We start from the raw sequence: 26398 nt of genomic DNA, 5'->3' as shown, positions 1-26398 counted from the left end.
GGGAATCTCACATATTTGTATGGCAAAGCTTTTTCAAACAACAGTGTTCTTTGCCCTACACCCTACAAAGGTGAGCTGTATAAGAAAAACATGCTCAATTACAGCTTACAGGCTGGATGACAAAGACACCACTAGTGGGTCTGCAGGTCGGAAGCCCAATGCTGGTGCCACACCTCCACATAATGGTAGGTCAGCATAACAGACTTAAATCTGGCATGGTTATTCTTGTAAAGCCAAAAAAGGACAGAAACAGCCTGTGTGGGACTTTGAAAAATGAAGTGAGATCTTACTCTCTACATATTAGATTTTCCAAAGTAAAATGTAAAACACAAAAAGCAATCAACACATGATTAGCAATGACCAACAAATGAAACAATTTTCCTGGCATGATTCTAGACTCGTATAAACCCTATCCTGAGGAAATTTCCTGCCTTGCAGATACAAGTGAATCAGTGGTATTTCAAAGGTAAAAGGTTTTTGAGGTGCTTCAGCTACATTTCAGTTCATCAGCTAGTACACAGACTGGATTTTTAAGAGATTGTACTGGGTAGAAGAGTGAGAATTGAACTATCATGTGAAGTCAAGCAGAGACGAGCACAATAAACATATTTAGCAAGAACTGGTATATAGTTGACAAAGCAGGAATCCATTTGGCATGGCACACTTGTCATCATGTGGATGCTGCTAACATCTCTGTCAGAAGCGGTCTTTATTTTATAAGGTATTCTTATACCCAAGATATTGCCAGCCTTCACTGGCATGAGGACTGGAGCAAGATCCTTATGAATTACTATGCTCATTGACTCAGCCTGCAGGAAAAAAAAAACAATCACAGGTAGCACTAAAGGACTTTCTTCAGATATGAATGGCTCTATAGATAGAACAATGGATTAGTTTCTAATTATTTCTTAATTTCTCTGTCCCCTACTCTGACAGGTGTTGATTCAAGACCTTTGTGCTCAAAAACTTGACATTAGGATAGCCTAGCAGGAGTACTGGGGGATGGATGAGAGGCAGATTAAGGCTTCTTACTTGTTTTTTGTGTTAAGTCACTAAATATTTAAGGAGCATAGAAATGACTCTTCTAAAAGCAAAAGCAGAATAGTCTGAAGGGGCTTGTGATTTTTGGAAATGCTGTCCCATATAAAAGAACTATGAAACATGAAACACTTTTATTTTGATCACATTTCAGTTCCTTAAGAGCCAGAAGAAATTTCATTATAGGAATTTTCATGCCACTATACTAAGGTATACATGCCTCTTTAACCCTTTTCATTCTTTTACCCTTGTTCCATAAAACCATTTTCTACTCTCCAGCTCACAATCTCTCTAAGCAGAGAAGTTCAATCTGCTAAACACCTGTCATAAACCAGGCAGGATATGACAAAGTTTCTAATTTTGTAACTACTGATGCATCTGAAACTTTAAACAAGCAAAAGACAAAACAAACAAACAAAAAACCTGCAAAACACACACACAAAAAAAAAAAAACAAAAACAAGGAAATCAAAAGAGAAAAACAATGGCAGGGATTTTTTTCCCCTTGACTGCTAGGTTCTCAAGCTGCCAGTATTTAACATTAATGTCCCTGTATTTCAAGGTCATGATTATAACAGTTCTGCTATTTATGGATATCAGCAAGAGATTATCTACTTTTCACCAGTTCAGGCACTCCACCTATACTTCACTTTTTTTTTTTCAAATGTTTAGAAGTTTAGAATTTGATCCTCGAAGATACAATGGGTAAAAGAGCACATTTAAGTGAAATTAAATTATACTTCTCTTGATGAAAATACAAAAGTGTTAGCCCCACTGGCACATTAATCTACAAGATTAGCATATCCAACTTGAGACACCCATAAATTATTTTTGCAAATAGTAAATTACTTAAAAGAGTACAGCATTCTATGACAGAGAAATAGAATGCACACAATCAGCACTTTCCTTTTTTAACCAGAGAATGGAGGTCTCTAACAGCACATAAGCTGGAATTGAAAAATCAATCAAATCTGGGCCCTACAGGAGGTAAGAGTTAGGATGCCTCATATCTGGAATTGACTCTTGAAAATAAATAATGCACTATGGAAAATCTTAGAAAACTGTTACACAGAGGTTTAACTACAGTTTTGGCAACTTAATCTGGGACACTACAGTATCATGTGCAATAAAGAAAACAGGTATCCCAATTCAGTTTCAATACCACATCCCCAGAGCTACAGCTGAGTACCATGGATGGATATCTCACCTGCCATCCCAAAGTTAAGTTGTGGCATTTCTTCACTTTTGGTTACTTTCCTTGGGCTTGGTAAGTCTTTTGCAGAGTCTGATGCAATAGCCCATAGCTTTTTCCTGTTTGTAACACTGGATGCCTGGGTTTTCACAGGTTTGTTGGCTGTGGGACACCACTTGTACCCTGGGTTTGCTTTCATAAATGCATCCTTGTACTAGAAAAGAAAACAGAAATTATCAATCATGACATTATTCTCTACACAGGGCAACCAGAGCACACTGCATGTAAGAAGATTTAATACAGTAACCAATCCTTAAATATCTTGATTTTTTAACAGTTTAATCACATGCTTAGAGTCCAACCACCAACACAATATGCTAAGAAGAAGTATTAAGATAAAGAGAGGTGTATCTAAAAACGTGGGTTTTCTCTTTCCTCTCCTGAGGGTCTATTACCCCGAGCAGGCTGAAGTTCTGATCCTGCAAACTGCTCCCCAGTGCTTGTATGCTTATGCTGTGAGAAACAGATACTTGAATTCTTTGCAGGTTTACTTTCTAGTTTGAATTAAAAACAAACACTCATTTAGCAATAAATGCAGCATGATGCCTTAACTTGCACTCATTCTTCTCTAGTAGTTCTGTATTTTAGAATATTTGAGTATATGCTTTCCTAAACCAGGCACCGAAAACAAACTGCAACCAGTATAACGTCATATTCAGTATCTTGTGATAACATCATCCCAGTGTTCCTTCCAAAATGTACCATGCTGTATGGCTGCATAAAACAAACTGTGACCATTTAAAACATTCTTTGCCCTTGAGCACCCAGCACACATCTCACTTGTTTGCTGTGTTTTTGGTATGAGGCAGCAAAACAAAGGAAGCCAAACTACACACGGGCAGTGGGGGAAAGGGTCTGGATCCCACAGTTTGAGGGGTGGGGGAAAGGATCTATTTTATTCACAAAACAAAACCCCAACGTCTTCCAAGAATTTTACTGCCCACATTAAACCAAGATTTTTGAATGTTAACAGTAACAGAAAGACAGCATTTCAGTATTTTACATGTGTTGCTATGCAAGGTTGAGAACTGGCAAATCAGAGGAACATGCCACACATTCCAGCTGCAGATGTTTGCCTAACAACTGATAGGGGTGTACAGCACTTGCTGCTGTGGGAGCCTGCCCAGCCAGTACCAGTGCTCACTGCAGGGAGAAGGAACCCAACACCCCTTCACGACTGGGTAGCTCTCAGGGGCAGCACATGACCAAAAGACCGACTTTGTGCTTGGAAGCACATGGCAGGGCAGATGCAGGAAGTTTGTTCTGTGATTACACATTCCCACCCACATTGCTGCCATCAGTCCCACTCATAGCACAGAGAAGCACCTATATTTCACGCACATGCATGCACAGAAACATAGAGAGGAAAAAACATCCCTTGGGCATCAAATACAGAAATAGCACTGAAAGCCTTGCCCTCTGCTAGAGCCACTACAGTGTTTTCCCAGCTCAACAGTCTGCCTTGTGGCAGGGTCACCACTGCACGTGCAGTGCTTTCTTTCATTTCTGTCTTCACCTTTGAGCTGGCACTTGCTACCTCCAGACCGTAACACAGATAAAAACATTTCGGTTTACAAGAAACACAGCACTGCGTGAACCCTGCTGTGGGAAGTCCTGTATTTATAGAAATGGCTAAAAATAATAAAAGTCTGCAGGGATCACTGACCCACATACATGCTGTATTTTCTGAATAGGGTGTATGTATTAAATCTGCAAAGTACGGACTGCGACACTGCTCACCTCACTCCTTTTCCCTTTCCTTCAGTTTGCTTTGGGAGCTCAGTACACCACAAAAATAGCCTAGTGGAGGGAAGGGATAGGAAGGGGAGGGTAAGGGAAGAGGAGGAAAGGAAATACACGATGAAGCAGCTTTGCCTTCCATGGTTAAAGCCACAGCCCACTCACAAATCATGTTTCCAGCCTGCAGAGTGAAAAGCGCAGAGTTGCTAGCAGTGAGCTACATAAGCTCTTCATATCAGCAATGCTGCTTTGAGTAATTGAATTATTCTATTGAGTAATTTGACAAGCCGACAGGCTGCCCATCAAATGAGAACTAGGACGAGGCTGCAATAAGCTTTTAATCAGTTTTCAACAAGAGCAATTCAAGTGAGCTGGTCTAGTAATGTCTTTTTTTTTTTTTTCTCTCTGCAAAGCCAAGAAGTGAACATTAACTGCAGTTTCTGAAGGCAAGGGAGCAAACTGAGGGAGAAGAACTCATTGGAACGGTTCAGTTTCAATACATAAGATAAAAAAAGAGAAAATTTAAGAAGTTAAACAATGTCCAAGAAGGACTTTATATAAATTCATACAGGGGCCTGATCCAAATCTTAAAACCTTTTCAGTATTGACTTTTGTGATTACTAGACCAAGGCCTAAAACAGACAAATAGATTTTGTTTACTGGGTCATGAGAAGATAACTTAAATGAGTTACACAGTAACAAGAAAAGGTCTAAGACAATAATGTAATCTATTGCTTTCCTCTCTTTCACCAATTATGCAGTAAAGCACTTAACACAGCCAGTCTAAGCATATGTCTAAAATTGATTTTAAAAACCCCAAAACACAAGCAAACCAAACCAACCAAAGAAAAACCACAAAAACCCAACCCAAACATAAGTACCTAACCTGGAATGAAAAGACACCACCTTGCTTTCCACAACAAATGGCAGGGACTGCCCAGCAGAGTCATGTTCTGAAGTTTCAGGTAAGAAATAGAACAAGATGTGTTTGTGGGATTGGTTTGATGCCTTATTTCTGTTTTGTGAAAGCCTGGAGAATGTTGTGTTATGTAGCAGGACTGGTACCACTTCAGAACTGAGGTTAAAACTCCACAAGTTGCTTTCATCACCAAATAAAAAAAGATTTACTTCCTCTATTTGCAGTAGGAACAGGAGCTCACAAGTGGATTTCAGCTACACCTCAGGCTAGCTGTTAGCACGTGTTTAATTTTAAATGTATGCTATTAAATGTCACATGAATCTCAGAGACCTAACAACACCTAACATTAAAAAAATTCCCGAGAAAATAACAGCACTCAATTTTTCACTCCTGAAGGATGCAGAGTTCGCATTACACATTTTACAGTCCATACATCAGCCAGTGGACTTGGCAAACTCCAGCCAGCAAGCCAGGACATTTGTCCCTCCTACCCTGAGGAGCTGCCAAAGCAGTGGCACCACAAGGTCAGCAAGCTCCCAGTCTGGCTGACTGGACCCAAAACACCACTGGCCAAGGACCAGCAGGGAGAAGTGTTCAGCTTAGCCACTGAACGGCAGCAGAATCACACCATCAGTGAGGTTGGAAAAGACCTCTGAGATCACTGAGTTCAGCCCACGGACCAACACGCCTTGCCAACTACACCATGGCACTCAGAGCCATGTCCAGTCTTTTGTTTAACACCTTCAGGGTTGGTGCCTCCACCACCTTCTGGGGCAGTCCACTCCAATGTCTAATCACATTTATCAGGCTGCTCCCGATAGGAAACAATCCTGACTGCCTGGATCTTGCTGACGCAAAGACATATTTAAAAATGAAGTGTCTTCTAGCAAGGGAATAGGGCTTAAACAATAACAATCTCACCAGATACTTTCTAAGGCAGCTGAACACTCCCAAGAAGTCCTGTAAGAGTTAACAGAAGAACACTACCCTTATTACTGAATAAAAATGCTGGTGCATATTTATGAGTGGCCAGATGAATTTCCCTCAGTGAAGGAAAATGCTGAAACATAGAGCAACACTTCTGGTTCCTTTCTGAGTATGTATCAACTACTGGGCTTATATCCTAGACAGTGAAACTTTCAAATTTAAGCTGGTCTAGGAAGTCTGCAGGGTAGAAATAGAAAGCCTACGCATGAAGTAACACCAGCAAAAGCAGACATCAAGCTCTGCAGGTGTAGCACCAGGTCTCCAGGGCAGCTGTTGCTACAAGAGACCATAAACCACAAGACGGAAAATAGAGGGAGTGTGGAGCCAGTTTTTCCAGATAATTTAGGTACCCCAAGGTGCAGACTGTGGGATTTTCCACAGTGCCTGAATGAACTAAAGACCTGATGAGCCTCTCAGGGAGTCAAGGACAGATGTCCATCTACTAGGAAACTTCTCATAATTCCAGCCAGCAAAAAGTTTGGGTGCCTCACTATCTTCCAAAATGATACATCTTGCACACAGCTAGACATAAGTAAGTAAATATATAAGTGCCTTTATGTGCATGCTGCTGAGGTAATATCACTGCTAGTAGTAAGCCGGCAAGAAACTGAAAGCTTCTTGCATGGCACATGATCTAATCTAAATGATTTTGGGAACTATAGCAATGAGTAGTAAAGAAACATTCTAGAGACTGTAGAAGAGCAGGGACTGTAGCCACTGCAGGAGGGACCACTTCTGTAAGGCCCACATGTATCTCTGCAGAAGTGGTTTGGATGCTCACGGTATACAAGACACTTTGTAGGGAGAACAGATATGATAGAGGGCTCCCTGGGAGATGTGTGTCCTGCCAGGACAGTGGCTACAGCCTGTGCAGTGAAATATGGAAGTCAAAGGACACTGAAAAGCTACTCACTGTATCTTAAATCTCAGTGAGCTTATATAGGCACTCAAACAGAAGACCATTGGTACAATGGTATTTTTATCTTCTTTCAAAGGCACTCACCTTCTTGATTTTTAAATAAATTCTCTTTAGGAAAAAGGGAAATATCAACAGCTGGTTCTCACTACAGTTGACACTGACCTCTTTTTGACAGTCTCAGCAGTAAGCCTACTTACAGGTGAACCTGTTCAACCTGCTCTATGTGAACCTGCTTAAGCAGTGGGTTGGACAAGACGATCTCCAGAGGCCCCTTCTACCCCCAACCATTCTGTGGTTCTGTGAAAAGCAAGTGTTACAATAAAATGACCGATCCATGCAGACAGAATAGGCTTGTTGCTGAAGAAGGCCCAAATGGATTCAACAGCACATTATAGCTGCTAATTATGCTAATTATTGCTGTAACATATACTGTTTAAAGAATAAAAATTATATGCTATCTCTCCTCTAGTTCTCATTCTTAGAACTACTTATAACGATGTAAACGACTTAGATTTATTGTTCTGCTTTGATGTTGAATATTCAATTTCTTCTTCATGCCAAAAAAATCACTACAAGAACAATGATTTCTATAACAATATGATTAACAGTTTCAGATCTGTCACTTCATACGAAAGTTCTGCAATTATTTTCCTTCTTAATGAACAAGTTTCCTTCAGCAAGACAAAAGGCTAAGAAAAACAGTTGCATTGGGTTTGTTTCTTCCAAAAATTATTTCTTTATTCTCATCTTTCCTTTCTCTGTATCTGTACTGAATCTTCTAATTGCCCTTTCCCCAGACATTTAGAGAAATACCACTAATTCATAAGCAGGGATGCAGAATGAAACTGGAATGGCTGGACAAAGCTCAGACTCAAATGTTTCAATACTGTGCCACAGATGAGGAACTACAGAGGTTCTACAGACACTGCTTAAAAAAGGATCTGCCATGTTAAACACTTTGTTTTTCTTGTGGACCTTTCCATGCTCACATGGAAGCTTAACAGACAGACCTTACAGCTTGTTAACAGTAGCAGACACCTTCAGATCCCAGGGCAGGTAGGGTAATAGTTTGCCCAAAATTTTCACAGCTATCTACACTTCCCACAGTGTGCTAGCATACTCAACAAAGGAAAGAGATGTTTTTCCTTCTCACTGTGTTCCTTTATTTTTATTAAGATTGAATTCAAAGGTTACCCACAATCTGTATCATACAGGTAATCACAGGGATCTGTTTTGGGGTAAGGTTATCAGACTAAGTAATTTGCTGTGTTTTTCTCACTCTACTATCGATAACCACAGCCTTCTTGAAAACAGCTTATCAAGAAAGCTATTTCTTAAAAGGCTCATTGAATTTTTAAGTTGACATAAAGATACGTTGTGAAATACGGCGATAAATCTCCTTTCCTTGCTCCTGGTTAATGGACTCTGATTAGGCACTGCTCTCTGACTTGGTACTGGGCTCACCAAATCTTGCTTCATCAGAAACTGGTTAATGGGAAATGTACTTCAAGAAACACTAGTAATTTTTTAATTCATTAGCATCAAAGGTAAAAAGGGACTACATTTCTTGACTGTGCCATTGGTTTGGTCCACCAGTAGCTGGCACCACCGATAGAGAATGCACAGCTAAGTATCACTAGTCAGCTGACACGGAACAGTATGTTAGTGTTTACAATGGCCACTATCCTTGTGTTAATGCTTGTACAGCAGAAATTATCAGGCCATACAATCACAAAGTGCATATAATTACAGCAATGACTACCGGAACCAGGTTAGTTTGTGTACACAGACCAATTGCTTTCCATTATGGTCCAAAGGATCAAGTGAATTAAAGCAAGAACAGCAGCTGCTCTGGGCATCATAATCCCATGGTGAAGTTGAGGAACAGGGGGAAGAGAAAGATCCCACAGAAAACATTTAATACAAAGAGAAAAAGAAGAGAAATATGTAATGAACTCCCTTTACATCCACCATTCAGACAGAACATACCTCCTTGGCCATGTCAGTGTATTTCTGTTTTTCTTTTGAATCTAGAACAGACCACCAATCTGCCAAGATCTTGGTTGCGCCACGATTATCAAGTCGAGGGTGTTCTTTCCGCACAAGAGAGCGGTGGCGTTTGCAGAACAAGAGAAACGCGTTCATTGGTCGGCGAGCTCGTTGCTCTGAGGACTCATCATCTTCAGTCTCATCAGCATCCTGCTCTAAACCATCAGGGCCAAGGAGTGGCACCTAGCAGAACCAAAAGGGAAGGGTTGTAAGCTCAGTTACCGGCATTTCGCACAAAGACTGAGACGGTGTGTGCTGCATGGGAGTGAGGGAGAGGCACATGGACACACACAGCTGTCTCCAAAGGCCAACCATTCCATCCACACAGAGCAGAGTTCTACATCAAACCTCCTCACCTGATGGTCCCAGGTTCATTCATGGTCTGCAAGACTTAACGCTGACTTCCAAGTGGAAAAATTTCTAAGCTGAGGACCATTCTCTACTAACAATCCTAAAGGGGCTAGAGGGACAAGATCTACTCTCCTTCTGACAACCTAGAAATCATCTTAGTGGGTTGAGGCAAGCAGAGCTACCTTGGACCTTGATTATTCATGTTTGCAACCACAGAGCACACAAGGAGGAACAGGTAAATAGTTTGCTAGTTTGTCAGTTTTTTCCCTTCTCCTGCTGATCACTGCTCAGCCTGTGAGCAGCACAGCAGTGCAGCCACCACAAAACTGCCCAGCAGAGGCAGAGGGCAAATCTCAACAGAATACACTGCCAAAATCTGCTCTCTCCATTTACAGGCCAGCGTATCATTCCTACAAGGGACGAGCCACAGAACTTACTGCATGAGACAGAAAACCACCTCCTACCTAACTGTGACGCTGCTATTTTATACCATGTTGTGAAAAGACCTGTAAGATCAACAGAAAGCACCATCAGAGAATTGGGCTCTTGCTTATCCTTGTCAAGGTCACCCTCTCTTATCAGTGTATGGCTCAAGGCAGTCTCCTCAGCATTGACCTTTCCATTCCAGCCTTAGAAAGGCATCAAGGAGATACAGATACGAATGCCATCCACACGATGGGATCATCGCATCTACATAAACAGTTCCCAGTTCTTGTTACAGAGAATGAGTCTAACTGGAAAAGTGTGAGGTGCCACATGGCATTAAAAAAGGGCAAGGTCAGCGTTATTGAACAATACCAAAATACCAAGTGTCAAACCAGAGACAGATTACTTCCACTGTGCACTCAGTACTCTGGAGGGTAAGTTGAATTTCACATGCAAAGACAGTAAAAATTGCAGACAGCTTTTTCCTTCTTTTTCCCTTTTAATCTTTGTAGTTTTCACCTTTAACAAAGAAGAATGAAAAGTTGTAGTTTGGTATGCTCTTCAGAGCTACTAGAAGCAGATACCAAGCACAAGCCAATGTCACGTCTGAAATAAGCAATTAAAAAAAAAGAACATCAGAAACCCACTTTGAGCAATCAAGATTAGGATGTGCAACACATTATTGAAACAAAGCAGATAAAAATATTCCAGACTTCAAAAATTTGTCCACTATTTTAAAGGCATGATTAACAACTCACTTTCTTGTGTCACTATCTGCCTTTACAGCCTTATGGACACCGCATCAGATCACTTTTTATTGGCTGTGTTTCTTCACAGAAGAGAACAAGACAACACAAAATAAAAAACACAGCTAGGGAGAATCCAATCCACCATTAACCATCTTGAGTCAAAGCATCCAATTAAATCTACCTTATCAATATCTTCCTCTTCTTCTTCCTCTTCTTCCTCTTCAGAGAAGTCAAGGAGTTTCTTGGCAAGCAGGGGATGCCACTGAAGACACTTCCTTTTTGGTCGCTTCCCAGTTCCTTCACCTTCTGTTGAGTGATCCTTACTCCTACTACTGCCTTTCATTACTGTGACCTGTCATGCAAAAATATTGATAAATTCACTTAGGCATAAATGACCATCAAACCAGTGGCAAATATATGAGGTACCAATGCAAGACTCTCAGAATTTTCTGGCAAGATATTAGATAGATTTATTCCAATTATCAACATAAGCATGGATGTACTTTTTGCAATCTTAACACTTTCACCTAATGCCTAGAGTAACTAGCAATACACTATTTAACAGCATGAAGTAAGGATGCCAGCTAATCCAGCTCTCAACTGCCCCTGTCTGAAGGATGGCAGAGAAGTCCTTCACTAGCCAAGTGAGCAAGAGACTCCACAGCTCTCTCATACATATATCCATTGCAGCTTTTCATATTTTGCCACTGCAAATGTCAATGTCAGGACATCCCTCTTTCTCACAGTGGAACATATCACCAGCCACTCACGTGTTAATCATGCACTTATATACACCAATGTTGATACAGAGCCCCATGATACTGTGAGCTAGGATTTGTCCAGTGCCATTAAAAGGTGTGATAGGGAAATCTGAGTCCCTAAGAGAAGTCAATTTGAATACACAGATTTGAAGCAAACAACCAGAGATAGTTATGCTTACATTTCCAAAGTACTGCACAGGAAACAAAAAAAATGTGCTGAGCCAAGTGCACGCAGAAGACAAATCATATTTCGTTGTGCATGTGTCCTTATCTAAAAAATACCTCAGAACTACCTCTTAGTAAAAATACATGCTTAACACATCCAAAGTATCAGTTTAAGGGTTAAGAGATGTGCTACCCAACTAAGGGACAAATATATATATATATATATATATATATATATATATATATATATATAAAACCAGCACATCACATCAAAGTACTGAAGTGCCCAGCAAGTGCTGCTGGCACACAGTCTGGTCCCTCGTAGCCTTCTATTAGCATAGTGTAATATCAGTGGCAATCCTGACAGGAGCATGGCTAGCTTTCCAAGAAAACAACACAAACATCAAAACAAACTGAACTTAAGAGTGGTTAGCCAGCTACATCTTTATAAAGCAAATAAATGTGATGTAGTCTCACAGGAGTTTCTCACCAGCAGGATAAAGCAGCTGCACTAAGCCCTGGTTCCATAGGCAAAGCCACAAGAAGCTGTGTTGCTGACTGTCAGGAAAAGGGCACAGAAAGAATCAAACCTTGTAACTGCAAGGTCACAGTACATTTTAGGATGCTGCTTTCTATGAGATGCCTGGTGCAATGCTAGTGTTTCAGCTTGCAGGGGCACACGAGAAAGCTGCCACACTTGCACTTAAGACCAACTGCCTGAGCCACTGTGCCACCTCCAGGGCAAATGCCCCACAAGAACCATCATGCGCAGCTCCAGCCACACTCCTACATTTAGTGAGCACTACTTCTGGTTTTGGATGATCTCTTCCAGGTTATTTCTTGTTGGCTAACTCACTGGCATTTTAGCAATGTGCCCTTGCTGGCACCTGAAACACGCATAAGCAGCTGCTTCCCCTGCAGACTTCGAGAGTGCAGAAAGCTGAAGGACCTTCAAACACTGGTTGCTGGAGGAACAACTCAAGCCTGAAGGAAGAAGGTTCACAAATTTTAACCTACATTTTAAAATAGCATTTTCCTGGATGTATATTGAAGTTTGTTAGACCTTCCCCATTTGTCAGTAGTACCTGCCCCCCAACTCATTACAGAAACTGTAACTTTGTAGTAACTTTGTCCCATTAAGTGACATACTTTGCTATCCACATAATGCCACTTCTGCCTGGAAAATGTTTAAGCTTTGATTTCATATCATGCACTCCTCTATTCATTTTCTGTACTAACTCCTGTAGGTTACAGGGAGTTTTATGCAGCACATAACCACGCACCATTTCACCTAAATTTTCATCCATGACTTGCAAAACAGATCCAAATAAATGAACCACTTTATCTTAAAAAAAAAAAAAAACAAACATTAAAGTGTGGAAAATTAAGCCACAATCCAGTATCATGAAATATATGTTTGAAATTGGTTTTATCCCACTGTGACTCTGCCATGTACCACACTACACTGTGCACTCCATCTATCTCTCTTCCTCAAGTGCTGAACCACCATTTGCTTTTGTTAGGGGCATTCTCAGACACAAATCAACAAAGCTGAGTTAATGTTCAAGCAGGAACTTCAGCTCCCGTGGGAAGCAGAGATTTGTTCAGAGATTGCTAAGTGATACAGATCTGCCTATTACTGCAGTTAATAAAGCATGTGGCCTATTTCTGAGAGGATAAATACGCTACTGTACAACGGGGAGAGCTACTCCAGCCCTCACCACTCACTCGTGTACATGAGCTAATCATATGGCTTCTGTCTTCAATCAGTCCTAAGTATGATGAGTACTACTAGTAGCCTTCTACCTTGTTAGTGTGAAACGAATGTTTGAGAAGTTCTCCATTATCCTTCTTTACAAAGCTCAGCTGAAGTCTCAGGGCTATTTCAACAACAGCACTGCCTTTAGAGCTGGCACCTCCCTGCCTGCTGCCCTTTAAAAGGATCAGCAAGGGAAGACTTCACAGGACTGAGGTGTTCTTTACATGTGTTCTCCATCACTCCCAAGACCCTGGCGATGCTCTGTGCTGAGTTTGGCACCAGTCACCTTGTAAATCCCTAAGGGGCTCTCAGTACCTTACACCTCTTCACCACAGCTGAGCTCACAAATAATTTTTGTTTTCCTTGCATGAAGGCTAGGTATTAAACACTTATCACTAAAATAAATTAATCAAAGCTCATTAGTGCTAAAATAAAAATGCACACTCAGCTTCAAGAATTCAAGGGATGTTCATTAGGTTAATAAATTATGAACCATTTTACAACACAGAGTCAGACAGATCCTGGCTGTCAAATGAGCACCATTTACCACAGAAAAACACAGTCACTCTTTGTGCTTCATAAAGAATCTCTGCAATGGTCAACAGCAAAGCCCCTCCTGATTTTGACCCCACTGATGGAAGGACTGAGGCAACAGACAGACTTCAAACTTTATGTTTACATCATAGAAGTCCCTCACTTCTTAAGTATGTCAAGCTATGTACTCTACTCTTTATGCCCGCTCTTCTTTCCTCTAAAATAGGAATTAATTCATAACGAACACAAAATTATTTCCTTCCACTTAAGGGTGGGTCGTATCCTATTTTTACATACTTTTGTGTTTCCAAATCCTCTTCCCCATATTTATTTCTTCAGGTCCCTGTAAGTTCTGACCTACATTTGAGACAGAAAGATTTCAAAGACTTTCCAGAGACCTTTTTTTTGGTGTATTTTTTGCTGATGCCCCTCAGTCAAATATAGGATTGGCATAATGAAAAATGTTCTAATTCTTTATTACATCACATGTGACATCCTGTTAAAAATGGATGCCAACATAGTGTGGTAAACCTGTTTTCCTCTGGATTGCTTCATCTTTTATTTTACAATGCCCATGCTTTATGGTCATTTGTCTCCTAATTGTTGATACATTCACATACATAATTATGAGAGAAATCCATTTTAAAAATCCAGACAAATGCAAATTACAGCTAACATGGACGTGAACATTTTCCTTTTGGCAAGACATAGCAGAATGCGTGTGTTATTATGATGAAATGACAGTGAAAGTTTTACTGCCATTATTTACTTCTTGAATGGCAAAACATCAATGGAATCCAATTACCTGACTCTTAGGATTCTATTTATTTCTCTGATTTTTTTTTTCCCCTTGACACATCGTCAATAGCATGTTAGCTGCTTGTTTTACATGAGACTGGAAGTTGGCAGACAGAAGCAAGCAAAAATACCACCTGTTTCTCTTTCAGGGATCCTCAAGTGCTGGCAAGCATCTCTACCAGCATGCTTTTAAAGAAAGAGCTGGACTTGGACCCTACAAGAACAGCAGCACACATTTAAGCTTGGCAATTGAGAAGGTCCATAGAAAGTCACAGAACAAGCCACGTGCAGTCACAGAACAAGCCAAATCTTTGAGAGATTTGGGTTTAAAAGTAGAGAGGATAGACAACACCTGAACTGCAAAGTTTGCAATAACTGGAATTTATGAACCAGAACATAAAAAAAAGAGAGTAATTTCTTCTACAGATATCACTAGAAATATCATGTATCTTTTAAGGCAGATGTAATAGCTTTTAGAAGTTTGCAAGAGTAAAAATTATTAAAACCGGGCAACAAGTTACTTCTCAGCTTAAGGATGACAAAAATGAAATGACAGCCTCTAGGGAGAAAGTAGGAATATTTCAACAAGACAAGACAAAGGTATGGACAGCTTTCCTTAAAATAAACCACATATGCTTTATAATGTCATTAGAGGGTACCTGTCAAGGCTGACATTCATGATTAATTGACAGCAAGATACCTTTAGGGTGACATTGTACATTTACTTTTCGTGCATATACAGATCAAATATTACAGAAATATTACATCAGTACAAAAAAATTAAGAACTTTCTTGTGTGTGTGTGTACATCTGCTGGCTGTTCTTCTGGTCCAAGAAACACTAATCAAAGAATCACACTCTTCTTGGATGTCTTATGTATAGGTAATAGAGCTTCAGATGAAAAAAAAAATTCCTTAAGAAAAGAGGTGGATGGAGGGAAAGTAGGGGAGAAAATGTTTAGCTTTTTACTGCCTCTGTTTCTATTTCAAATACGTAACTGTTTACAAGTCTTTGTTTTTTAAAGTGTTTGTAAACAACAAGCATTTGATCACATTTGATAATGCTAAGTTCTGTTTTTCTGCTATCTTCCTGTTATTTATAAAACCTTATACACACAGGTGACCAAGTACTAATTCAGCAATACTAGTTTTGGGACTATCTCATCCCAGTGTTGATCTGCCACTGAGAATGCTGCTTGTGCTAAATAAGCTACACTTGATAAACTACATCCACAAACACCAAAATCCTTATAAAGGCCTTCAAAAACAGCCAAGTGCTCTAAGGCACATGTTGTAATACAGGTTAGAAAGAAATGCAAGACCTGCAAAAGGAGAACCCCATAGACATGGATTGCGACTATCTTCCAATTCCCTGTTGGAAGATTCTCAATAGAACAACATCTGAGCTTCAGCAACTCTCATTTCCATGAGGACAGTGGAAATGAATTTCAGATTTCCTGTTACCTTAAAAAAACCCCCACATTTCCTAGAGGCCAGCTGGGCTCTTGGTTGACTCAATGAAGACTACTGGTACAAAGGAGCAAAGGCTGAGTTTCAAGTGCATTTTACACACTTTCTACTCTATTTTACACATCTAAATTCTCTACTACATGATAAAAACAAATGCTAGCAAGAAAAGAGAGGATTGAACTATGAAACTATGACACTAATAGCTTGTTGTTTTGGGGACTACTAAGTCAGTGACTTGAGCTGTTTCAATAAAGAAGCAGGAGACTGGGAAATGAGTTCTTGTTCTCAGCAGTCTAGTGGGCTGAAGAGGTATTTGAATTTTCACATGAAAGTAAAAGGAGACTGCTGGCTGGAAAATACACCTACACAAATACAAAGTTTGGTTGTTTTTTTTTTTTAATAGGTTTCTTTTAGCTGTGGAATAAATGAACCAGAATATTTCTATAATGTAAGACAAAAACTAGTTGGCACTAATTGCTGACCAGTCAGTGAATATACTCTTTATTGCTTCACAGCAGAAAGCCATTAATGAGCTTTCCAATTTTCAAAGATGTGATGGCTTAATGGGGGACATGCTGAGACTCAGTGGGGTCCTGTTTGCCAGTGGAGGTTTGGGAGAGACTGTCACCACATGAAACACTTAGCAACACAGCTACAAGTGTTAGTTAATTTTTAATGACATACTCTTCCATCTTCAGAATTATTTTAAACTGTTCCTTATTCTCAAACTCCGATATCAGTTGCTTGCTTTCTTTGTTCTCTAACACATAAAATTAAACTCCAAGATCATAGAAAAACGTCAACAGCACTTCTTTTAAATTTTGGGGGTTTTTTAAGTATCCATTTCATACCTGCCAAAGAGGAAGAAAAGCAACATATAACACAAGTCAATTTAGTTTAAATTTCAACTCTACTCTTTCTCTTTTCCTTCAGACATGCAAAATAAGAAATATTTTCTTTGGCATTTTTTAATGCAAAGAAATCAAGCAAGCTCGTGGTTTGACATGGAAGTGAATTTTTTCCAGGAAGTTGGGTCAAACCAATCAGTGGTCAGGTTTGGATATTGGCACCTGGAGTGACCACTGAAAGTATGGACACGCCTCTGAGAACACAGGGGGTTAAAAGCAAGAACTCCCAGGAGAACTCTCTCTTTTGGTTCCGGTCGTCAGAGAGTGCAGACTCCCCCCCTGCCCAGCCTTAGGCTGGGTGGGGGAGGGGAAGCCACGCGGCCTTGTCCAGGTAGGCCGAGGGGGCTGAGGGTCTGGAACCCAGCCAGCTCCTGTGGACGGAAGGGTGGAGAAAAAGCGGAGATGCCTTTGCCCCCCCCATGTGGGAAAAAGAGACGGAGAGCCTGGCGGCACCTGGAAATCTGCTGGCAGAGGAGAAGGAGAAGGCGGGGGGAAATGCCCAGCGTGGGAGGCGGAATGCCGGACTGAGATATCGGCCGTCCAGGGAGTCTGAACTTTTAACCCTTTCGAGGGAATGAGGGCTTTTTAAAAGTATTACTCCTCCTTGATTTGTAGTGGAAGAGAGATAGTCCGGGACCTGAGATGTTAGAAGAAGAAATATTTAGGTGGGAGGAGATGAAGAAGTAGCTTTTAGCTGGACTTTTCTTGTTAGCCATGGACTGGACCAAAATCTCCTGCAATAGAGACTGCAATTTAGGGGGATGCGGTGGTGACCCAGGGAGACCTGTTTCAGCTTCGAACAGCACAGGAATGGTGAGAAACGAAGAGAGCTGAAGAGGGAATGGTGATACCCTCTGTCTTCGGGAAGAAGATGAGTCCTGTTTTTGGACCCCTCGGCCCCAGGGGAAAATGGGGGGGACTGTAGTCCCAGGATGAGAAACTGAACTGTTATATCTTTGGGTCCGTGGCAAAGCATCCTTAAAGGAGCCCTATGAGCAGTCTGTCCATGCACGGTGGTGAGAGCACTGTGACATGGACAGGAGAGTGTCACACTGGCAGATTTTTCTTCCGGGCGGTTGCCATGTGTGACATGGAAACACAGGGGGGCAGCTGTGTTTCCTGGGGGGCCTGTGGTGCAAGAGAGACTTCTCTCTCCCTTGATAGTTTAAGCATAGATTACCTGAAGGGTGGTAATTTGATCAAGAATCCCGGGTGATGTTTCATGGCTGGGTGTGTTTGGAATTGGGAGGAGGAGGGGTGGTTTTAAAAGGTCTTCATCCTGGATTTAGTTTATGTGTTTTCTGTATTAGTAGTAGTTTAATAAAGTTTTTTTCCTTTGTTATTAAGTTTGGGCCTGCTCTGCTCTGTCCCTGATAACATCTCACAGCATTTATTTAGGGAAGGTGCATTTTCATGGGGGTGCTGGCATTGCGCCAGTGTCAAACCATGACAGTCTAGTATGGAAAACATTTTATGTTTAACAACAGCATTCACTATGGCACCTTTTGCCTCTGTGAAGTGGCTTGCTGGTGCCGATGAAGGGGAAGATTTGATGGAAGAGTTTGCCTTGCAGAAAAAGGTCTGGGGCTGCAAATCACTAACATCTTTCCTCAAACAGAAGCATATTAACAGGAGCCTAGAGTCACTTAGGTAAAAGCAGCTGTCTGAAGACTCAGGTCTTAACCATATAACCATAACTTTTGTTGTCTTCAATTTAAGTTACAGTAGGACATTTGCTATTGTAGGGCTCATTTTAGACTTCAGCAGCTGCAAAGGCAGAAACACAAAAACCAGAAACCCATCAAGTCACAGGCTCCAGCTATGCTTACTTCACCAAGCAAGGCTCCAGTGACACACTCTGCTAGCCAAAATGTTCGGGTCATAAAGTACAGAAGACAAGCATTTGTTAGGTTGACATCCATCCTTCTGGACACCAGGTGCTAACCACCCCACGTGCCAAAGGATCACCAGCAGGTCTGCCTATAACCCTGTGCATCTGCTGGAACGAGACACCTGGATTATTAGTCTAGCAACTTCCTTTGCCTGGACCTCCCGGAGAGCAGGCAGGGGGTTCTCTCCTTGCATGCTCTCTGCAGTGCTAATTCAAAGGAACTACAAACTGGGGAGCAGAGCAAGGCCTCCTGCAGATGTAGGTGAAGTCACCCAGGGGAGGGACACACTGGGACACCTGCACTATCAAACCTGGCTCTGCTCCTAGATGAAGGAGATATAAACCACAGAACCTGGAAATTCTGGCAATTCTTTTGCTCCAAAGCAGCATTTCTTTTTGTTTCTACATTTGCTGCCGCAACAGGAGAGAGCACCAAGAAACCTGGGAAGGTGAGCAGAATAAATGCCTGAAATTCAAAACACAGAGGCAGCAGAGCCCAACCTACTTTGCAATACTTCCTCCCACAGAGGGGAGATAATTACAACCACCACTTCAAAGCCCTCTACTGACACCAGAGTCATTTGTCAGCAGAGCACTTTTCACGGAATAGACTGTAAAGTGCAATCACCTCTCAGACAGGAGATGAGAGCTTGTCTGCAGAGCATCACAAACCATAGCAACAGCACAATCCAAAAAACCACTGACTTTCAGCAAGTTAGATCTGAGGGAGCACACCATGAAAAATTGCTTTGGGTTCCTGTGTAAGCAAGACTACCTGAGCCTGCATGGGGAGCAGCTTTTCTAGAAAGACAGCTGTCATTCCTGCATTTCCTATTATTTCAGTGTTGCAAAATGAAAGTCTTTGTGATTTGTCAACTTGATCATCAGCTAGCTCTCTAGCTTTTGCAAGCTACTAAATTCTTAATCTCAGCATAAAAAGTTTTTAGGGCTAGTGCGCTCACAGGTAAGATGGCCACACAAAAATCTTAATGAATTTTAGTGCATGGACATTTTCATCGGATCATTCCCAGGAGGGCATCTGCAGTTCAGCAACAGCTTCCTCACTGAAGGGCCTATCAGGTAAGAAATCAAAGTCAAATTGGAATTTTATGTGAACAAGAATGATGGCCTGGAGTTCTGCTCGCAGCCTTCGGAGGATGAGACCCTATGAATGAAAGAAAAAAAAGTAAAAAAGTACATGTTCTAGACTTGTCAATCCCAAAGCTCCGTTTTTATCTGTGATTAGCAGGCATACAAATTGCTGTAGGGTGAAGTCATGGCAGAAACACAGCCAAGTGCTTTTGTGCAGTGCAGAGCAGCACAAAGAGATGTTCCTGCAGCAGACATCGCAGGGGGAGCACAGCTGAATGGTAAAATTGTTCAACTCTCCTTTTCACCTCTTATTGATTGTGTCCCAGTGTCTTCTGCAAAACCAGGACAGTGCAGCTGTGTCCATCACTATTGTAACCCATTCTAAGGTTTACCATGTGCTTAACAGAGCTTTCATATAAAATTCACTCATAATTACCACCAGTGTCAGGGGAACCATATACAGCTGTATGAGCAAATGAAAGAATCACTCCCTTAATACATATTTAATAGGCCATAAAATATCCCTGCATAACCCCATATTATAGTTTGTCTACTTCTGTTCTCTTCAGTTCAAGTGCAATAGGCTAAGGCAGTTGTCTAAACATTCCCTTGTACAGCTACTATCCACTACTCCTATGGAAGAAGAATCAAATTAATGGCTACAGAAAGTATTTATTCAGCTCAATGTATCTTCAATATAAAGCCTGTAAATCATGGTAATGTAACTCTTATGCAATGCAACTCTCAGAAACAACCATAAAGAGGCTACACAAGAATTTCAAATAAAAGGGGCTTGTGCCATATTCACTAACAGAAATACCACAAGACTGACTTGATAATAAATTCCTCTGGGCTACTAAAATATTTTCTTCATAATCAAATTGTCATAATCATCTTCCATCCTCTTCCCTTACCAAGAGGGGCAAGTGTACAAAGCCAAAAATGAGAAATTAACCTTTGTGAGTCTGTTTCTTGTATAAACCCCTCCCTACCAAATTCTGAGTTAATTTCCAAGCTATTGACCATCTTTAAAGCAGCAACACTTTGTCAAAATACATTGTATCTAACATTAGGCATAACCCAAGTAGGTAAACAGAACACCAAGGAAGAGCAGAATTTTGATAAAACAAATGGCTACAAATCTCCTCTCCCAAACAACAAGAGGAAATGGCCTCAAGTTTAGACTGGATATAAGGAAAAGCTTCCCCATCAAAAGGGTTGTCAAGCATTGGAACAGGCTGCTCAGAGATCTGGTTGAGTCACCATCCCAGGAGGTCTTTGGAAAGACATGTAGATGTGGCATTTAGGGACATGGCTTAATGGTGGACTTCAATGATCTTCAAGGTTTTTTCCTACCTAAACAATTCTGTGATTCCATTAAAAGTAAGGGGAAACCAAACTAATTTCCATACATTTATCAGCAATATTTGTATTTATCATCTTGCTAAAGGCAGCATTTTAAGACTCAGAAATGAGCTTTTAATTCAGACTAGATTCCTTAATGCAGTGGTTTAGTCTGATCACAGAAAGAGATACTAAGCTGAAGAACTTTAATTCTGCTTTCAGAAGTATCACTGCCTCAGAACTATGTGGATCCACATAAGCATCTTTTGGGTCTATGAACACTTGTAATGATTTCGAAAGCAGATGTATTATCTTATACACAATTTTCAAGTGCCATCTAGTGGTTATTTTCTATTTCACTTTGTTTAAAAGTGAGTTTAAAAAAAAACCTTCCCTTTTCCTTATCTTTAAATTTTTTTTTAAGTTTATTATTTCTATCACTTCCTGTTATTTTATGATGTGACTCTTGACCGTGCAATGGTAAATAGATGCTTGAATTAAGCCTAAGTTTGAGCATTCGGATGAACTGAATTTGGGCCAGAAAACAGCAGATTTCAGAACTAAAGAACTGAAAGAAAAAGGGGAAAAATTCCCCCAACCTTATCCATGGAAACAAGGCACAAATGTCAGTTCATTATATAGAGCTTTTTCAGTACAACTCATTGACTTCTTATCATGAGAAAATTCTGACTTGTTAGAAGTCTGTAAAGAACTAGGGTGTCAACTAAACACACAAGAAAATCCTGGAGAAAAAAAGCATGTTCTAAGCATTCCTCACACTGGATAAAGCCAAAAATCCACAGTGCCATATCAAAAAGTTTTGGTTTTACATTCAACCCAACCTGTGATATTACACAAGCCCAAAACTTAAAATACTCAGCAAAATCTGACCACTTAACATAGTAGTCTCATAATGGGAACAATTACTTTTATGTCTTCTGTATCCCATCTCAAATATCCTCTTATTCCCCAAGTATAAGGAATTGGGCTCACCAGGTATCCCAAAAAATGGCTATATGTGCACGTGCAGTAGTGTGCCCAAGACAGCATCAAACCAACTGTGTGTATCATGCAGACAGCCTGTGTGAAACACACAGAGCATATCAAATCCTGAACTTAATATGTATGGAAAGACATGTATATGTGCTTCCATTCCACCTGGAAATTTGTGGAAGACTGTGTCAGGCAGCCAACAAAATAAGGAAAACATCTGGGCTTCTTCACAATGAACCTCAGAGAGCCTAAAAGTAAGATGTTTCTATTTCTGTAATATACATCCACAGAGCTACAGTAACATACAAATAATTTTGTGTTCACCTATGGCTATAGAAAAAAGTATTAGAACTCCGAGTCTGTGACAGAGCCAAAGTTAAAAACATACCATAATCAAACATCGTCTTTGTTATTATTCTACTGAAAGACTTGTTAGCTGTGGCAGAAACAAATTCTCTGGGGAAAAAAGTAAAAACACTTAGATCTTATTAACTCTATCTTGAATTCAAAGCAGTTTAATAAAATGTGTGAACATTGTTATCTTCCTGACTTTTGCAGTTTGGAAAGAGTCTAACAAAGACAAAAAAATCTTCGACAAAAGGTCAGAAACAAATTCATAGTCAAACTGGAAAGAGAGCTTTTAACTCTGATCCCAGCCTGTGCTCCCTTCTGCTGTCTCTCCCCTTCCAGAAAACAAAGAATCTGAAAAGAAAACTTTCACATTCAGCAACTGTTTTGTGTGCTTGTTCCATGTGTACTCAGAGACATTACACATGCCCAGCAAAGCACACTTTGGATGCAGCTCCAAGTGGGGGTCCCCAGAGCCATGTAGCTCAGAGGATGCAGTGGAGCGACAGGCAGCTCATCCCCCTGGCAGGGCCACACTGCTGTCCCTCACCCCACAGCCCCTGCCCAGCCCTTGGGGAGTAGCACAGCTTCGCAGAGCCAGCGGTGTCATCCCACCAGGGCACCAACAGCAACGAGCTTGCTCATGTGAGCCAGCACTCCAATGGACAGCCCTGGCCCATTCCTCACTCGAGATCCCAGCCCTGTCTCCTACTCCTCATGCACACAACCCCTTACACACACCAGGGCTCATCCGACAGCCTCAGTGTAATAACCCAACTACCAGTCCTGGAAAACTTACAGGATAGGGCAACTACCCCTAGGCAACTGGATAATAAACAACACAAAGATCTGGAGATGCAGGAAATCACAAAGCTGCTCCTGAATACAAGAACAGGGCATACATATGCAATGCCTGAAAGGGTAAAAAAAATATTATGTAATACACAGATGAAAGGAATAAACAATGTTACTTTAAAAGCCCTCAGAAGGTAGAATGCTATTTTATTCCATGTATAACCTCAATAAAGCAGCCTCAGCTACTTAGCACATTAAACCCCTCTATCAAAATAATCAAAATAACTTGAAGTTCCATAGTTCCATTATCCCGTTGCCTAAATCACTGTACTCGGCTAGTTCAGTTAATCCATTAAAAGGGCATGGAAATTTTGGCCTATACTGCTTCAAGTTCTTTCTAGGATGAGAGTACTTTGTGTACTCCCTCAGCTGTATCCCCTCTAAGAGCCCATGTGTTAAAATTATATGAGCCAAGTTAGCAAAGCAGTTCCCCCAGGATGCTACACAACACCAGTAAGTCTACTGCTCTTTTTGGCAGGGAAATGTGAGCTAAAATTCTGCATGGAGATTTATAGTACTTCACTTGATGGAAAAGGTCTAAAGATCAAACCCACACAGCTTTTAAAATTTTTAAAAAGTAATTTTACTTTCATACCACAATTTAAAAAATTGCTTTAATTGAGAGCTACATATATACCAGTATGAGCTAGAAAGCCCTATATAATGGCAAATTATGTGTGAGACTGCCCATATTTTTTTGATGGCAATTCCCTGTAGCATTATGGCCACATTCTTCTGAAGCTCTGTGGATATTGAGTATGAATGATATCAAATTCCTGAAGAAAACAAGCTACCAAGAAAATGTGCTCTTTGCCAAGGAGGTAGCTTGATGCTAGAAGACATTTCAGAATTTTCCCCTAACAATCTCTCAAATAAGCTTTGAACTAAACCATCAAAAGTAAGCAGGGCTGTAGACAATGCTCCCATTCTCAAGCCATATGCATGCTCATATGCAAAAATGCATCACCTCCTCGAGTTCTGCTGAACATAACAGTCTCTTTTAAGGAGAAAGAGACTTGGCTTATTTTTCATTCATAGAAAGACAATCACAGGATTCAGCAACGTCCACTTCTAAAGATCTAAAGCTAGAAATGTGACATGAGCTGCACGTGAAAGATTTAGGAAAAAAATACTTTTGCATTGTTCCTCTTAAAAAGCCATAATATAGTTATTCATTTTCATGCACTAACAAACCATTATTTCAAGAAAAAGGCAATATTAAATACTAAAATGAGCAGCTGGGGGTCTCTAGTCCTGCTCAAGGCAGACCTAGCTTCAAAGCTGAACAACACTGCTCCAGACCCCCCCTCAGGGATAGAGAATCTATCACCTCTTTCACCACTCTCACAATGGAGGGTATTTTTCCTTATGCTCAACCCAAATTTCCCCACCTGAAACTTCTGACAATCACCTCATGCCTATCCTTTCACTAGACTCCTCTAAAGGAGTTTAGGTCCCTCTTCTTCATAATGATCCTACGGATAGTTGGGAGTCAACTGGAGCATCCCCTCAGCCTTCTCAGGTGAAACACAAGGAGCTCTCACAGCCTTTCCTGGTATGTCATGTGCTCTGACCCAACCCCCGGAGTGGTCCTCGACATTGCTCCCTACAGTCCCTCTGTATGGGTATTCAGTCTCCCAAGCTCAGAGCAGGAAAACCTCTCTCAACCTGCTGTCTACACTCCTGCTCACACAGCCCAGCCTGTGGTTTGCTTTTGTGGCTACAAGGTCTTGCTACTGAATTCTAGTCAACTTACAGCCCAGGTCTTCTCTGCAAAGCTGTTTTCTGCCTTTCTTTTTGTTAAACTTCTTGGGTTCCTGCTAGCCCATGTCAGCTTTCTCAAGTTCCTCTGAATGGCAGCTCCTGTAATCCACTACTTCCACCAATTTCATGTCACCTTTTATTTGCTGAGAGTGCACTCCAGCTTGTCATTTGTACCACCAATGAAAATATTAAACACTAGCACCAGTATCAGCCCACAAGGAATACCGCAAATAACTCTCTGCCAGTTCAATGTTGGCTCAGCCAATTTTTCACACACTGCAAGTCTATCCAACAATCCATCTAGAGGGAATTCAGTTTGGCTCCAGGGATGATAATGAAAGTGTCAAAACCTTGGTACCATCAAAGTAAACAAGGTCCTCTGCTCTCCCTTTGCCAAGATCTTTCTCTCTCCATCACTTCTTCACACTCAGGAAGAATTTGCCCATGGTAAATTCATGTTTGGCTGTTTCCCGTCCTCTTGCTCTTCATGTGCCTAGAAGTGACTTCCAGGAGGACCAGTGCTGTAGTCTGCTCAGTGACCAAGCTGAGGTCAGTTAGCCTGCTGTTTCCCAGATGTTTATTAGTGCCTTAGAGCACAATGAAACACCTGAGAGTACGATTTCTTCTGCCTGTATGATCCAAAAGAATGATAACCCTGTTTCATTTGACCTGTGGTGACCTGAGATTACAACCATGCTACCTGTTTGGCAGCAATTCCAAATGCAGAAGAGCTGGAAATACTGGTATCTGGAGAACAAGCAGCACAACTAGTTTGCCTCAACCCTTCCTGTTTCTTTCAAGAAGCTATCCAATACTACAAACTGAAGTTTGCAAACACCTCTGCCCCACTTAAAAAAAAATTAAAAATCCATGAAATCTAAACATGGCAAGGTATTTTAATTGTGTTTGAAAATATGAGTCCAATTTAATCCAAGCTTTTATTTACATTTTATATTTTTGAAAAGCTTGGTTTTCAATAGGGGGAAGAACAAGAAGTTACTGTGATTCTGAGGCAAGCTCTAAAAAAACCTCAGCAAGCAAGAGAACAAGAGGAAGCAAGTGAGCTTCCTTATCAAATAATGTGAGGCACCCAATGAACAAAATCTAAAATCCAGATGTTTGCCATCTAGGGAGGTCTGCAGCGGACAGGTTATTCACAAGTCTGTTGTTCTAGGCTCAAGGGTTTAAATCCAAACAAGTTTTCTCTGAAAGTCTAGGTCCCTGATGAGCTGGTAAGCAACTGGACAAACAACCATACAATTTGCTCACAAAAACTTACCAGAAACCG

At 40.9% G+C, this 26398-nt stretch overlaps 1 protein-coding gene and 1 long non-coding RNA gene across 7 annotated transcripts in view; one reads left to right on the top strand and one right to left on the bottom strand.

The window, feature by feature from the left end:
• The window catches only part of BBX (BBX high mobility group box domain containing), a 134660-nt gene that overhangs the window by 46799 nt on the left and 61463 nt on the right, over positions 1-26398 (bottom strand). For all 5 annotated transcript variants that reach the window (XM_053936270.1, XM_053936269.1, XM_053936267.1 and 2 more), the window contains 3 exons: positions 10611-10781; positions 8844-9086; positions 2245-2443 (listed from right to left, as the gene is read on the bottom strand). In XM_053936270.1, the coding sequence (XP_053792245.1) occupies positions 2245-2443; positions 8844-9086; positions 10611-10772 (604 nt within the window). In that variant the 5' untranslated portion in view covers positions 10773-10781. The remainder of the gene's footprint in view (positions 1-2244; positions 2444-8843; positions 9087-10610; positions 10782-26398) is intronic.
• LOC128784561 (uncharacterized) lies at positions 18769-20581 on the top strand. 2 transcript variants are annotated; one of them, XR_008429537.1, is made up of 5 exons: positions 18769-18972; positions 19138-19163; positions 19715-19794; positions 19961-20084; positions 20424-20581. It is a non-coding gene; the product is annotated as an uncharacterized LOC128784561 (long non-coding RNA). The 2 variants fall into 2 exon arrangements; XR_008429536.1 differs by having other exon boundaries at positions 18769-19163.

This window comes from Vidua chalybeata, chromosome 2 (genome assembly GCF_026979565.1).
Source record: "Vidua chalybeata isolate OUT-0048 chromosome 2, bVidCha1 merged haplotype, whole genome shotgun sequence".
Lineage (NCBI taxonomy): Eukaryota > Metazoa > Chordata > Aves > Passeriformes > Viduidae > Vidua > Vidua chalybeata.
The sequence above is the reverse complement of the archived record's forward strand: the minus strand, read 5'-3'. Positions and strand labels throughout refer to the sequence as shown.